This window comes from Spermophilus citellus (assembly GCF_964194105.1).
Source record: "Spermophilus citellus genome assembly, chromosome: 7".
Taxonomy (NCBI): domain Eukaryota; kingdom Metazoa; phylum Chordata; class Mammalia; order Rodentia; family Sciuridae; genus Spermophilus; species Spermophilus citellus.
In genome coordinates, this window is record NC_138188.1 from 31640379 (window position 1) to 31656399 (window position 16021).

General features: G+C 37.4%; 1 protein-coding gene across 1 annotated transcript; it reads left to right on the plus strand.

The window, feature by feature from the left end:
• Positions 1 to 682: 682 nt before the first annotated feature.
• Positions 683 to 15692, plus strand: SRPRB (SRP receptor subunit beta). The gene is made up of 7 exons (XM_081301801.1): positions 683 to 889; positions 1428 to 1522; positions 2992 to 3069; positions 5734 to 5816; positions 9271 to 9407; positions 11050 to 11104; positions 14604 to 15692. The coding sequence occupies exons 1-7, from the start codon at positions 736 to 738 to the stop codon at positions 14815 to 14817; spliced, it is 816 nt and encodes a 271-aa protein (XP_081157927.1). The 5' UTR covers positions 683 to 735; the 3' UTR covers positions 14818 to 15692.
• Positions 15693 to 16021: the final 329 nt, after the last annotated feature.

Below are 16021 nucleotides of genomic sequence, written 5' to 3' on the forward strand. Positions count from 1 at the left end.
TCCCCATTGTCTGTTTTTACTGAGTGAATCCTACTTTGTTTGAACATGCAGTATGTAGGAGTCCAACCACTTGGGATCCATAGATCTACAGTTAACTATGTCACCTTTAACTGCAACTTCTTATTGCATTGAGACTAAACTCTAAATTCCTGAGCACCACTGAATGCCTTCCTAGACTTATTGATTTTCCTGGCTGCTTCCTTTAGTGCAGTCGTTTGAGTCTCACGCCTAGGTGTACAGTGTAGGGGACTAAATTACTGTGTTTCCTGCACATGCCTTCGGCTCCTACTTCTTTTCTTCTTTATGGAGCTTTCTTGCCCCTTTAAGCGCCCGCAGCGGCTCACTCATCCTTCAGATGCGTGCCTTTAGTCCCATCTCCCCGTGTACATCCTTCTGTCCTATCGCTTGCCACATTCTAAGTCGCTTCAATATAGGATGCCTGAGTTCCTCACAAGCCTCATCTCACGTAGAGACCGACTAGAAATTCTAAGTGGAAATTTCGAGAGCCATACATTTCTTTGTTCTTTCCACAGTCATTTAGGCGGCGAAGAATGAGGGTTCTGTCCTTCGTAGAGGAGCTGGGTGTATGAGCGAACTACAACTCCCATCAGGCACACGGGTATCCCACAGGCCCGAAAGCGGGAACTACCACTCCCGTGAAGCTCTGCTGCTCGCGCCTGCGCAGAGCATAGGGCCACGTCGCTTTTGCGGCACCGGAGAGCACGCGCCTCATCCATGGCTTCCGCGGATTCCCGGCGGATGGGAGACACCGGCGGTGCCGGGGGCACCTTCCAGCCCTACCTAGACTCCTTGAGGCAGGAGCTGCAGCAGAGGGACCCAACGTTGTTGTCAGTACTGGTGTCGCTCCTCGTAGTGCTGCTGACGCTGGGTAAAGAGGCGGCGGGTGATTATGGTGGGTGCGGGGTGGCTGGGGTCCCGGCCTCCGCTTTGCTTCGGCAGGCCCGGGAGCCTAGAGGGCGTTTTAGTGGAGTTTAGATGTGAGATTCAATGTGTCTGTCATCCCACCCTCTTGTCTGACGCAGCCCTGCGTTAAAGGGGGATCCCGGGCGACCCCGGGAGTGACGTCCTGGTGCTTGGGACACGCGTTTCCTTAACTCCACTCCTGTTAAGCCTGGGCGCGCGGTCCCTCCTTTTCCATTCACTTACCGCCGGGATCCACGGGATCTGAAGACCAGCGTGGACATCCTATGTTTGCGAGCGGGGCTCTGAGAATACAAAAGTCATAAGATACCCCTTGAGATATCCACGCTCAGGGAAGAGGTGTAGACACAGAGAGTTGACAGTTGATAGTGGCTGGCACTCAGCGGGTGCCTAGGTAACCACCGTAAATAGTGCTAATAACAAAGTAAACCACAGGTTATCGTAGATATCTTTGTTTTATTATTACTTTCCCCTCTGTTCCACAGTGCTCTGGAAGTTTATCTGGAGCAGAAAGAGCAGTCAGAGAGCTGTTCTCCTTGTTGGTCTTTGTGATTCTGGGAAGACATTGCTGTTTGTCAGGGTAAGTGCTTTGATTTATATTTTTGTTAAACTTAATATTATGGCATCCCTGTATTCCTGTGATTTCATGTTTTATTTGGCAAAAGAAACTTATCCTGCCAAATTTGGAGTGAATTCTAGACTTTATGAAAACAAAAAGACTTGAAAATCCTATGAACTAAAATTTTATAGCCATTCCTGTTTCTTTTTTTCTCCTTACCAGATGCTGATATTTAATTCTTATCACAAGATTTTTTAATAAGTATTAAATGGCTAAGGATGCCGTTAAAGACATATAAACCTGACCTACTTAAAGTTATAATTTATCATGTAACAAACCTTTCAGAGAGCCTGTAAAAGACTTTTTTTTTTTTTTTAAATATTTCAATTTTGGGGGGAATTTTTTGGATTTTGAAAGATTTGCTCCAGTAGCCAAACTGTGGTTGTATTTGTACCATGACTTGACAAATGCAGTTACATCCCAGTCTGCTGATTCTTTCCTCTATAAATTTATTGTCATTAAATCTGACACATGATGTGAATATTGTTATTTTTGTGTTCACAAGAGGAAAATGAAACCATGAAAATGTATGTCAAACTTATTCATCGATGACATGAACAACTTTGATGAATCAGATAATACTAAAGGAACACTTTCTCAGTGTCTTGTGCTAACCACTGTAATGGCTCTAGACAACATGGTTTTAATTTTAACCTTTCTTTATCACTTTCTTAAGTCTAAACAGCCTATGAAACAGTAAACAAAGCTCTAAATTGTGGCCTTTGCTGATTTCTGTAGTGTAAATACTCCTAGCCTGACCATTTCCAAGTGACCAGCCCAGCTTTGTCAAAATTATTTTTTTAAAGGATGATTCTTCTTTAATAGTTTATGCTAATTAGGTTTCTTTTCACTAATACTTATTTTTAATGTATACAGCATTTTTATTTTTATGTTTTTTTATTATTTTGAGACAGGGTCTCGCTAAGTTGTATAGAGCTTTGCTAAATTGCAAAGGCTGGCCTCCAATTTTTGATCCTCTTGCCTCAGCTTCCTGATTTCCCGGGATTATGAGAGTGCACCAACATACCCTGCTGTTTTTGGTATTTTTAACTGAGTATGTGTTTTACTATGAGAATAGGACAGATTTTCTGCTTTTTATTCTTCCTTTGGACAGTAGAAGTAGTTTTCCTTCCACTAAGGAAATATAATTTCAAATTATTTATGATAGTTAAAAATGTTTACAAAAGGGAAGTAAATTTGGCCACTAACTATGGTTTGAAAATATTTTTTTTCTCTTATTAAAGAGAGGGGGAGGAAGTTTGCAATTTTTCTACAGGTTAAAAAAAATTAAAATCTTCTTTAGCTGTTGCAAGCAGCATTCATTTTATTTGATCTTTAACCTGGGCAGGGTAGAACATTATTATTACTCATTAGATTTGCTATTATTGTTAATATGTTCATTCTGATCTCTCCCATCTTATTTTTTACAGTTGTTAACAGGCCATTACAGAGACACTCAGACTTCCATTACTGACAGCTCTGCTGTATACAGAGTCAACAATAACAGGGTAAGATGTGACTGCAGTGTTAAAGAGTCTGACAACCTGACTGGAATGAATTAGTCTGAGGATGTAGATACCATTTGAAGTTTATTTTTATAAGGAATATAAAAATATATTATGTGACAAATTCTGCCTTTTATAATCTGTTGGCCAATGTAGTCATTTCTACCTCTCCTTTGTAGTCACTTATGTACAGTAATGTTATAAATCATTTTATTCTTAATTTTTTTTTTGTCTTCTTTCCAAATTTACCTATTTAAGAATGGACATTAGGACTGGGTTTGTGGCTCAGTGGTAGAGTGCTCACCTAGCATGCATGAGGCACTGGGTTCTATCCTCAGAACCACATAAATGTAAAATAAAGATATTGTGTCCACCTAAAACTAAAAAATAAATATTAAAAAAAATGGACATTAAGTCTTTTTCTTTTATGTTTTAAAGAGGTAATACATGTACACGGAATAAAAAAATTGAAAAGTAATTTTTCCTTTTCTAATCCCACAAGCTAGTCTTGTTGTTGGAAGTAATAACTGCTGTTATTTTTGTGTGTAAGCTTCTAAGTGTTCAATGCATATACAGCTGTATCTATATATCCCTTAATTATATTTTTTCTTAACACACTTTTTTGTCCATATTTTTTTATTTAACAGTATGACTGATAGAACTTAACATTTTTCTCCTACATTTAAACACATAGTACTATCTTGTTGACTTATGAACTGCATAGTATTCTACTCTGGCTGTACCATATAATTAAATTTTGATGTAATCAAAGTACTGCTAATATTTAGTTTTGTTTGTGGTTAGAATCTTTTGCCTTTACAAACTGTTGCAATGGATATCTTGAAAAGTATATATGAGCACTTTCAAAAATACCCATAAAGAATCATGAGAAAGACTTTTCTAGAATGTAAATAGTGACAAGCAAGCCGGTTATGATACTTAATGAGTTTTAGTGAGTGAGTGGAATGAGGATTAAGTGACTGACTGGAAGAGTGGAAGGACAGAAGGATAGTGACTTAGAATTGTGATCTTAGGGCTCTTTTCCCTTTTCCCTTGTGCCACTTCCCCTTTGTGGTGCCTCTAGAGTTAAACACTGTAGGCAAAGGTACAGGGACTCCATTTAAATATCTAGAGATATTTTTGTTTATTTGAATGATGGCAATTTTTCTGACCAAGACCTTTTTAAATTTCCAAAGATTTGGATTTTGAAATTTCAGGTTTAGGAGATCATTAATTTTTAGGGTCCTGTACTGAATTTTTTAAAGTGGGCTATTTGAGGGTGTGTTAGACCTGTATCTCTCAGTGCAGTAGCTACTGACCCTGCGTGACTGTACAGCACTGAAATTTGACCAGTCCAAATAGAGGGGTCATATAAGTGTTAAGTACTTACCAGACTTTGAAGAACCAGTGTGAAAAAAAGGAATGTAAGCTATCATTAATAATGTGTTGGTTCCTTAGTACATATTAATAATATTTTTGATATACTGGATTATATAACTTATTATAACAAATTTTACTTTTTAAATATTTACTAGAAAATTTAAGATTACATGTGGCTTATATTATATTTTTGTTGTTTTCTCTAGGTAGTAATGTACCTAGTCATGAATCTTCTGAATTGCTAATGCTGTGTGGTTCAGTGCTATTTTTTAAATGGAGCAGTAGGTCTTAATCTGGGTTCATTAGACTCTTACCAATATTTTGAAAAGGCTAGTAGGTATTTTTATTTGTCTTTCTGAAAGATCATAATGAATCCAGCTGGAATTATGTCAGATCTGTACATGATACTGATTCCCTTCTATTGAACTGTGATCATGGTTGGAGGTAAACATGCGAGAAATGATTGATGAGTCTGATACTTGTACTAAAGCCAACTCTAAGAGTTTTGTCACTGAGTAGACACATCTACATTGATCATAAGGTCAAGGATGAAGTCCTGGAATGGTGAATAGGATTTAGTATTAGTGCATAATGTGCTAGGTCAATAGGGGTTCAAAAATTGGCAAAAAAAAATTGACAGAATTGAAACAAATAAATGGGTATCTGGTAAGCACATATTTAAGAATTAAGGGGTGGAAACTATGAAAGTATGCTTTGTTATAATGATTAAGGATCCCAGTAATGGCAACATGTGCTATAAATTCTAAGTTATTTTTTGCATTATAAGCTTGTGAATATTTATTACAGTTGTTAACATGTTTTTGCTTTTATTCACACTGGTATCTCCTAAACCTCAGATAGACCACACATTCCTGACTCCCTCGGTTAGGTTTCTTATGAAACCTAAGAACATTTATCAAAATTGTTACTTTATATGTAATTTTACATCATGCTTAATGTTAGACCGGGAACCACATCTTTGTTCACTATTATATCCCCAGAACTTTGACCAGTGTTTTATTTTTGTGGGGGGAGGTTGGTGTGGGGATTCAACCCAGGGCTTCATGCATGCTAAGTAAGCAGTCTGCCAATGAACTACATTCCCCAACCCTGGGCTGGTGTTTATTTGAAAATGTTCCATGAAAATTTGTTTGATTTATTTATTAGAGTAACACTTGTTGTATTAATTAATTAACTAGACTCCAGTATTATGCCTTTAATTTGATCCTGATGTGCACAAGGATCTGGATGGAAACATTAATCCAATATTACTGCTGCCATCCTCAGGGCAACAGCTTGACCTTGATTGACCTCCCTGGACATGAGAGCTTAAGGCTTCAGTTCTTGGAGCGGTTTAAGTCTTCAGCCAGGTAAGTAGAAAGAAATGAAGTGGGCTTGTTGAAGTTGGTACTGTGTATCCAGTCTGCACATGTGGGACTGGTGTTTTGCTCTGATGGGATTCTGGAGGCAGCACACTGTCCTGCAGTAGAAAGAACATGGAGCTTGGAGTGAGCCACTTCTGGGTTGCAAGCCCACCTTTGCTAGGATTGTGAAGATTGTATGGGATAATGCTTAAGGAATTCATCTCAGAGTGTTTGGGAAGTGTTCCCTCATTATTATTAAAATATACTCTGAAGATGAATTCAGTGACATAATACAGGATTGTTAATATTTAGGAAAAAATTTTAAAGCTCTGTTGGGTCCCAGAAATTATTAAACTCCAACATTATGTGTAACTTTATTTCAAGAACAATATTTTCATAATTCTTTCAGTGTCTGCCCTCATGTTATTAACCCTTAAATTCTTTACTAAAATTCTTATGCTGCTTTTGCAAGTGTTCTCTTCATGTGTACATCTAACGTTGATAAGAACTGGAGAGGGAAATTAGTCTGACACATTTCAATGATTTGAAGACATTTTAATGTCTCTGAATTTCAAAGGCATCTTACAGTTGCAATTATCCCAGGTGTGATAGTTTGACTGGCAGTATTTTCTCCTCTTAGTGGTTCCTGAAATGTTTCTTTGAATTGATGGCATCTTAGGTTTGAGGAATGAGTTAGTTGGTTCTTTCCTTTTTATTGAACACATGTGGACTTAGATTTTGAAATTGTTTCCTTACCCACAAGATGGTGATGATGAGCAGTTTGTTTCAGAAGAGAATGTGATTTTTTTTAATTCTTCAGACATTTTAGACAGATCTAGAATTGGGTATTAATTTACCACTGAATTTTTTTTTGTTTTTATGTTGTCAGTTATAAATATTTTATAATTTGCAGTATAATTACTCTGTGACTCAAGTATTATAGGTAAATAGAACAAACATGGGGTAGTGGTGCACACCTGTATTCTCAACTGAGGCAGGAGGATCGCAAGTTCAAAGCCAACCTCAGCAACTCAGAGAAGCCCCAAGCAAGTCAGTGAGACCCCATCTCAAAATAAAAATAAAAAAGGGCTGGAGATGTGGCTTAGTGGTTAAGTGCTCCTGGATTCAGTCCCCATGAAAAAAGAAAAAGAAGATAAAACTGAGTTCAAAGAAATCTTAATCATAATAAATGCATATTAAAGATTATTATGTGACTTTTATTACAAGTCAAATTTCCTTAATTTCTATTTTTCCCCTTGTGAAATATGTTATTTCTACTCTTTGGTTCTCCACTTGCCCCCCCCCCCTTTCCTTTTTAATATTTATTTTTTAGTTTTAGGTGAACACAATATCTTTATTTTACATTTATGTGATGCTGAGGATCAAACACAGTGCCTCATGCATGCCAGGCGAGCCACAACACCAGCCCCTTGTCCCTCCTTTTAAACATTGCACAACGTCTCATAAAATCGATAATACTAGTTCCTTTTTCCTAAAGCTCAAATGCTTTAACTCTGCTCTTCCTCATATCATTCTTTTTCACCTCCAATGATTGCTGATTTTTGCTCTTATATTCAATGATTACTGAGACATACCTGGATTCTTATGATTTCTTTCACCAAATTCTGGCATTCTGCTCTTTGCTTTTAGGATCTGTTTTTCCTCAGTGTATGTTTTAGAAATATTTCCAGAGAGTGAGTGAGTAGTAAAATTTCTCATCTTTTGTTCATTTGAAGCTATCTTTATTGTGTACTAGAATGGTGATTTTAGCTGAGTATAAAGTCCTGGGTGGTAGTTGTTTCCATGGTGACGTGGAAGGCATGACTGCTGACTTCTGTGTCTGCTGCTGCAGTCTCATTGTTTTTTTTCTAGGAAATCTGTCTGGTCTGCCTTCTGTCAAGGGGTGGATTAGCTTTGTCATGTTTGGAATTTAAATGTGCTGTTCCAGACCAGAGATTCATATCTGTCTTTAGTTCTTAGAAATTCTCATAATCTCTTCAGGCTAGTGCTGTTTCTCCATTCTCAGTTCTCACATCTTGTAACTCAGTTGACACAATTGAACCTTAGTATTTCTGCCCTTCTTGTTTCTTCTAAATTTTTCTACTTTGCATATTGTGTGATACTCTCATATTTGTTTTCTAGTTTACTGCATTTTGTTTTAGCTAAGAATAATCTCTCTTTAACTTTTTCATTGGATTTTTAATTTCATTTACTATGTATGGTCTTTACATTTTTTTTCCTGTTTCTTCTTATGATTCCTAGTATTGTGCACTTAAATAATTTTAATCATGTGTTTTGTAGATTGCTTCATTATCTCTAATTTGGGGGTGCTTGTTTTTCTCTGGCATGACTATTTATTTTCTTCTGTGGTTTGCAATATTTGATCCAGAACCCTTCAAGGGGATGCATTATTGTTGTTGTGATTGATATACTTTAGTATATGAAAGCCTCATTCGAGAAGGAGTATATTTCTATCTGTTGGGACCAGAGATGTTTAGAATATGGCCCAGTTTTTATGTAAATCTTTCTACTTGGGAATCTTGCACCTGGGGAGAGTGTAAATTCACACTCCATACCTGGAGGCCTGGTTTTTCAATTTCCTTTGGAATTATTTTCCAACCCTGGGCCTCTAGTAGACTGCTTTTAAGTTGTAGGCTTCGTGCAGCAGGTTTGGTTCCAGCTCCCCAGTGCATGTCAGCCATTGCATGTCTCCTGCCCCACTGGGCATTTAGACCATTGTCCCTAAAGCCCATCGTCTATAGTTTCCCTGGGCTGCTGTGCTTTAACTCTGATATAGCTTTGTTTGTGGCACATGAAGATTCTCACTGCTGCTGCCTTAAGTCAGGCCCTCCCTGGTCATGCTCTTCTAGTTCAGTTGCCTTCTACGATTTCTGTCATTTAGGTACCAGTAGTCTGTGCAAGACAGAAAAACGTAAACTTCATAGGTTGATGTGTCACACCCTTTGCTCTGTGACTTGGTCGTGTGTTGTTCTCCATCTCCCTATGTACCAGCTTGCCTTGACTTCTTTAATGTATGTGTTTCCCTTGTTTGTGCCTTCAATATACTATGTTCTGGACATTTTATCTAGTTAAAATTCAGCTCAACTACTCCATCCTCCTTGACTTTGACCTTGTCTTATTGAAATGATCACCTCTTTGTTCCAGTTACACCATGGGCATAGTTCTCTCCTGGCATTTATCATAGGGTTCTGCATGATTTCTTGGTCTCTGAGGGTGGACATCATTCCTCAGTCTCTGCTCAGCTTCAGGCATTGACCCACAGTATCATTCAGTACTAGTTTATGTTAAATGAAGATTAGTGTTGTGTGATTAACTCTACACAGACCTGCATATGTTTCTCTAGTGTGTGATTCACTAATCTGAATTAAGGCTAGAATTTTCAGGATCATGGTGCACTGCTGCAGACTCATGTGCGAGTTTTTCTTTTTTTTCCCTCTAGGGCTGTTGTGTTTGTTGTGGACAGCGCAGCATTCCAGCGAGAGGTGAAGGATGTGGCCGAGTTTCTGTATCAAGTCCTCATTGATAGTATGAGTCTGAAGAACACGCCATCATTTTTGATAGCCTGCAACAAGCAAGGTGCCATTGTGTTTTCTACCATAATAATTGAGATTTTTCTGAGATCACTACTAAGAATTAGTTCAGTTGTCCACAGTTATCATTATTGAGGTTTGGAGACAGTTGTCATGAACTACAAGTGGAAGGATTTTTTTTTTTTTTTTAAATTTTAAAATTTGGGTTTTTTTAGTTATACATGACAGTAGAGTGTATTTTGACATACATACATGGAGTATAATTTCCAATTCTTATGGTTGTACATGATGTAGAGTTACACCGGTTGTGTATTCATATATGAACATAGGAAAGTTATATCTGATTCATTCTACTGTCTTTCCCATTCCCCTCCCCCCATCGTGAGTCAGCATCCGAATGTCAAGAGAACATTCAGCCTTTGGATTTTGGGGGATTGGCTTATTTTACTTAGCATGATAGCCCCTGATTCTATCCATTTGCTGGGAATGCCATAATTTCATTCTTTATGGCTGAGTAATATTCCATTGTGTATATATACCACATTTTCTTTATCCATTCATCTGTTGATGGGTACCTAGGTTGGTTTCATAGCTTAACTATTGTGAATTGAGCTGCTGTGAACATTGATGTGGTCATGTCATTACAGTATGCTAATTTTAAGTCCTTTGGGTATAAACTGAGGAGTGGGATAACTGGGTCAAATGGTGATTGCGTTTCAGGTTTTCTGAGGTTAAAACTTAAAATTTATTTCTACTCCCATCTTTTCACTCATTTTCTTACCAGGCTTTCCTAAGGGTCCACAACAGAGGAATTGTTACCTATTTTTTTGGGATATAGGTTTTTTTTTTTTTTTTTAAGATTATAAATTATTTTACTTTACCAAATTAAGTTTGTCAGATTTCGATGTGTCATGTCAGTTGCACTATTTTGGAGGGAGAGGTTGGAGTCTCTCCTTCCAAATAAGTTTATCATTTAGCAAATTTTATCAATGGGAGTTTACAAGATTTTCCTTTAAACTGGTAACCATTAAAAACCATTAAAAGCCCAGTTAAACTGCCCTTCAGTTCTGTTACCAATAAAATAAGATAAACTAGTTGTCCTTTCACTGGTCTATTTCTTAAAGTTCTGTGAAGAACTTAAAGCATTTCTCAGAAGTGGTTAGATTATGATACTTAATGAGAGATGTATTTATTAGCATCATTACCTGACTTCTTTTGATTTCTCTTACTTAGCATGTAGAGGGCAGTTAATGTTTATTTGGGGTTTGTGGCCACACCAAGCATCCCTGTAGTGTGAAGGATGCTTTCATATCATTAGTATCAGCTGAAAGCATGCTGAGTTTATTTTTAAGTGACAAGTAGGGTTTTGTCTATTGGAGTGAAAGTTCTTGGTTGAGTCAGAGAACTGGTAAGGTTTTTTTTTTGTTTTGTTTTTTTTTTATGTTAAACTGACTGGACTCATATGTATTGAATTGAAAGGTCTGTAAGGTATGGAAAACTTAAGTCCATGTTAGGGTCATCAACATAACATGTTTGTAAGCATTATTTTGGGAAGTCTATATGTGCAAATCTAATGTTTACTTTGATAGAGAAAGAATTAGTGATAAAAGCTCTTTTTGAAAAGGAGTGAGGAGAAACTTGCTGGTTTACATTCTGGTTTAATCTACAACAGTGTTTTTACTTTACAGATATTGCAATGGCAAAATCAGCAAAATTAATTCAGCAACAGCTTGAGAAAGAACTGTAAGTGTGAATAAAGCCTGTTGGTTAAACACATTCACATATAGGCTTAAAACAGCATGTTCATATTTCTTTTGTCTGGTTATCAGTGATGATCACAATTATTGTCTGAATATTAGTGTGAGATATACTTACTAAATAATTTTTAGAATCACCAAAGGAATTGTTAAAAGCATTAATGGGATATTTTTAGGTTATTTTTAAATTTTTTTTAAATTTTAAAATTTTGTTCTTTTTAGCTGTACATGACAGTAGAATGTATTTTGGCTTTTTCAATTTCATGTAGAGAAGATTTATTGAAACCATTTGCTCAATTTGTTTTACCACCGCTGCTGACTCATAATTGATATGAAAGATCTTAGAAACTAAGATCAGTGTTATTTCAGAAAGTGGAAGTGTTTGTTCACCACACAGTAATGCATATAAAACTATGTTTAAAGGTGCATGTAAAAAAATAATAAGATAAAAACAGACAAAAACCAAGGATCAGGAAAAAAGAAGGAAAACAGTTTTAAAGCCACTGGAAATTATTGTTGACAGAATGAGGAATATAAAAATCAAGGGTAGCATTTTGTAGCTTCTTGTATTGTTTTCATGCTACTTGACAATATTATTTACCCTGCTTAAAAGCTACATGCACCATTTGATGCTTGTTAAATGAATAAAGAAGTAGATCATGATGGGGAAAAATGTTCTCAAAGTTGAATTTATACAATTTATACAGTTTTTCCTCATCAGATCAGGCGTACTCAGAATTTAGTCAGCTTCAGGAGTGGCAGACTCCTGCCCAGGGCCTGCAAGCTGAGTAGTTTGACATTTTTAAAGGGCAGTTTAAAAAAAGAAAAATACACAACAGAGACCAAATACGGCTCACAAAGCCCCAAATGTTTAATTTCTGGCTCTTGCTGGCCTGACCTGTGCTGCTCTCTGTGGATCCTACCCTTCTGAAATTGTGTGTGTGTCTCAGTGCTCTCTCTCTTGAGGCCATAAACAGTACTTTCCTTAGGCTAGGGACATGGGAACAGTTAGATAATTTAGTCTCTAAGATTGTATTGCATTTGTGGGGAATCATTTTGGGAGAACAAAAGCTATTATAATATTATTTGTGTTTCAGGGTTCTTTTTGCCCCCCCCCCCCACATTTTTTTTGACAGTGCAGTCCCAAGTTTACCCATATTTAAAACAGGTTTTTCTTTGGTTATTTGCTTTTTACAGTAGGGTTAGAGGAAAACAGTACAGAACTAAACACTCTGTTATAAACAGTGAAGTAAAATGTTGAAAAGTCGTAAAGGTTAACATTAGTTAAATTAGAAACCTAATTTTAATTTAATTTTTTATTTTTGAGAATTAGGCCCTATCAGTTTTGAAGGAATTTAAAGTTTTTAATTACAAGGGTTATTTTTTATAACCCTGTGGCAAAAGCTGGTTACACATAATGTTTTGCTCTTTTTTTCTTAAAAATTGTTATAACATAGTATACATATAAGAGTATATAAGGTGCATATATTAAATTTGAAGATTATAAGATGGATACTATGTACTCACCACTAAGCCTAAAAGGCCTAGCTGGCTGTGTGTTCCTCCCCAAAAGCTTTCCCTCAGAAGGTAAATGATATCCTAAGTTTTTTTGTAGCAGTTTTTTACATTTTTTATTGTTTCTTTTTTGGGTTATATATAACAGTAGGATTCATGTTGATACAATTTAAAAAGCATGGGATATAATTTGCTCAAATTCAGTCCTCAGTATTTCTCCTGTCCCCCGTCTCCCTGTTCCTTTTTCTCTGCTCTACTGATCTGTGTGCTATTTACTTTTAGATCTTTTTTTCTTTTTGGTTAGTGTCTTATAGATATAGATGATATGAGATTCACTGAGGTGTATTCCTGTATGAACATAGGAAAGTTAGGTTAGATTGATTCCTCTCTTTTTCTCTTATCCGACTCTTTTCTTTCCCCCTTAGTTCCATTCATTTAGCCTGTTGGTCTTCCTCCTTTTTTGACAGACTCCCCTCCTTCTTTTTTCCCTTTTCCATTCTTTCTCTTTTTCCTTCCTATTTTGGACTAGTTTCCACATATCAGAAAAAATATTTGACCTTTGGCTTTCTGAATGTGGCATGTTTCACTTAGCATTATGGTGTCCAGTTCCATGCATTTATCAGCAAATGCCATGATTTCATTCTTCTTTATGGCTGAGTCATACTCCATTGTGTATATGTACCACATTTCTTTATCCATTCATCTGTTGAAGGTTGGACATAGCTTGGGTATTGTTAATTGTGCTGCTAAACATTGATGTGGCTGCGTCACTAGAATATGCTGATTTTAGATCTTTTGTATATATACTGAGGCGTGGGATAGCTGGGTCATCTGGTAATTCCACTCTTACTAGTTTTTTGAGAAATCTCCATACTGCTTTCCAGAGTGGTTGCACCAATTTGCAGTTCCACCAGCAAAGTATGAGTGTACCTTTTCCCCACATCCCTTGCCAACACTTATTATTATTTGAATTCTTGATAATTGCCATTCTGACTGGAGTGAGATGAAATCTTAATGTAGTTTTGTTTTGCATTTTCCTGATTGCTAGAGATGTTAAACACTTTTTCATATATTTGTTGGCCAACTGTAATTTCTTCTTTTGACCAGTGTATGTTTAGTCTTTCCCATTTATTTAATTGGGGTTTTCTTTTTTTCGTTTTTTTTTTTTAGAGTTAAGTTTTTTGAGTTCTTTATATGCCCTGAGGAACAGGTGGCAGAGATTCTCTCCCATTCTGTAGGATGTCTCTTCATGTTCTTAATAATTTATCTGTTTTTTGAACTATTTTTATTCTGTTTTTGTTCTTAAACAACGTATTATTTAGTTTTGCCTTTGGTCTTCATTAACTTTTAAGCAACCTTATAGAACCAAGAAATGTTTTCCCTTGTAGGAAAGTTAGTTGGTCTGGCAAGCATTCCTCTGCTTCTGGGAGCAGAAAGGGAGGAGTTAGCAAATGTATTGCTCATGCGCTGTTTTGTCAGGGCCAGCAGGTGGCAGTAAGGTGACTTAGTGGAGAAGGTTTTTGCAAATGAAGAGATCGGAGAGCAGTTAATTTTGTCAAATTAGATATAAGAGTCTAGAGTTTGTGGATTTATAAGCTCCATATCCAAATAGACTCAAGGTAAAATAAATACCCTGTCTACCCGTGCTTAGCTTTCATAAATTAAGTTTTTATAACACTTATAGCATGAATTTTAAACCATAATTTAAAATGGCATCAGGAGATTCTAACAGAAGAGGGCCTTGGCTGAGAGAAAGTTGCTATGACCTGGGTCCACTACTGATCTGGTGTCACCTAGGTGAGAAATTGGAGCTCCATCTTGCAAATGCAAAGGATTGTTTAGTAACCTGAATAGCATAATTTACAGGTTCATGATTATTCTAGTCTTAAATGAGTGCTGACATATTTAGAAGTGTGATTTAATTGCTGTGTAAAGTTTTGTTGCTGACTTGTTTTCTTCTCCTCCTACAGCAACACCTTACGAGTTACGCGTTCCGCTGCCCCCAGCACGCTGGATAATTCCAGCACCGTCCCTGTTCAGCTGGGAAAGAAAGGCAAAGAGTTTGAATTCTCACAGTTGCCCCTCAAAGTGGAGTTCCTTGAGTGCAGTGCCAAGGGCAGAAGAGGAGACACTGGCTCTGCTGACATCCAGGACTTGGAGAAATGGCTGGCGAAAATCGCCTGAGCATATATCTGAAGCACAGCCATGGTTGTCTGCGGGTGACTGGCAGTTTTGGAGAAAGGGTAGTCTGGCGTTGATAAAGAAGGGGCACAAGATGTGGTTAGAAAAATTTCTTTATTTTGGAAACAAATTACTGTTGGCACCAGCTTAGATTTTTTGTTTAAATTTAGTTCTCCCGTATTTCTCCCGTTCAAAGGCATCACCTCTGTTTGGCTCATCTTCCCTCTGTTAAGGTGTGTGTAACTTCCCTTTAGTGTGTTCTTGATTTAGATTGAGGTCTATGTGACATCACGGTTCACATAGAGAGGACATTATCATGAGACTCTGGTTATCTGAAAACTCTTATCCTCTGCCTCTGTGCTTTGGTTCCTTTTTCTTGGAAACAGACCTGCCTGTGTATGAAACTAGCTGATTTCCAGTCACCTCTGACATTCACGGACCGTGCACTGTCTAGTCCTCTGTGAGTTCCCAGCTTTGCAGATGCAGTTGTGGTCGTTGCCCCACATGAAGACTGCAAGGCTGAGTGGGCAGTGGGTATGTTCTCTGTCAGCTCAGTGACTTGTCATACTCCAGCCTCAGCATTTTGGTTTTAAAATCTCATCAGTCTTTCCCAGAGGATGGAGTCGTAGATGCCAAATCTCTAAATGCCAAGGGTCTCACGTGTTCTAGTGGTCATACTAGAGATTACAGGAAGACTGAAACACTGCTCTGCTTTCTCGACGGCCGAGGGTTCCTGGGCTTTGTTCATGTGCTGCTCAGGTTATTCCTGTTTTGTACTCTTAGCTAGAATGTTATGGAACAAATACAAGTGAAAAGTTTTCTGTAGATTTTTGAAGTGCATATTCGTTCATGCTTTAAAAAAAGATAGCTTTTTCAAAGTGATGTTTTTTGCTGTCTTCTTAAACATTTGGGTTTTTATTGCTTTTTTAAGTGAGTAATACATTCCTTGATAAATAAACCGACCTGTCCAGCTCAAGGTGAAACAGTGACAACAGATGGAAGCATGTGTGGGGTTCAGGCCTAACTCCAAGTTACCTGAGCCCAGCGATCGCAGGGTACACAGGTGCCAACTCTCCTGTCCTTACCTCACATGGACAGGGTCTTACTAAGCTGCCTAGGCAGGCCTTCAACTTGTGGTCCTTCTGCTTCAGCCTCCTGAATAGTTGGAATATGCAGGCATGGCACCACATCCAGCTGGGAAGGGCTT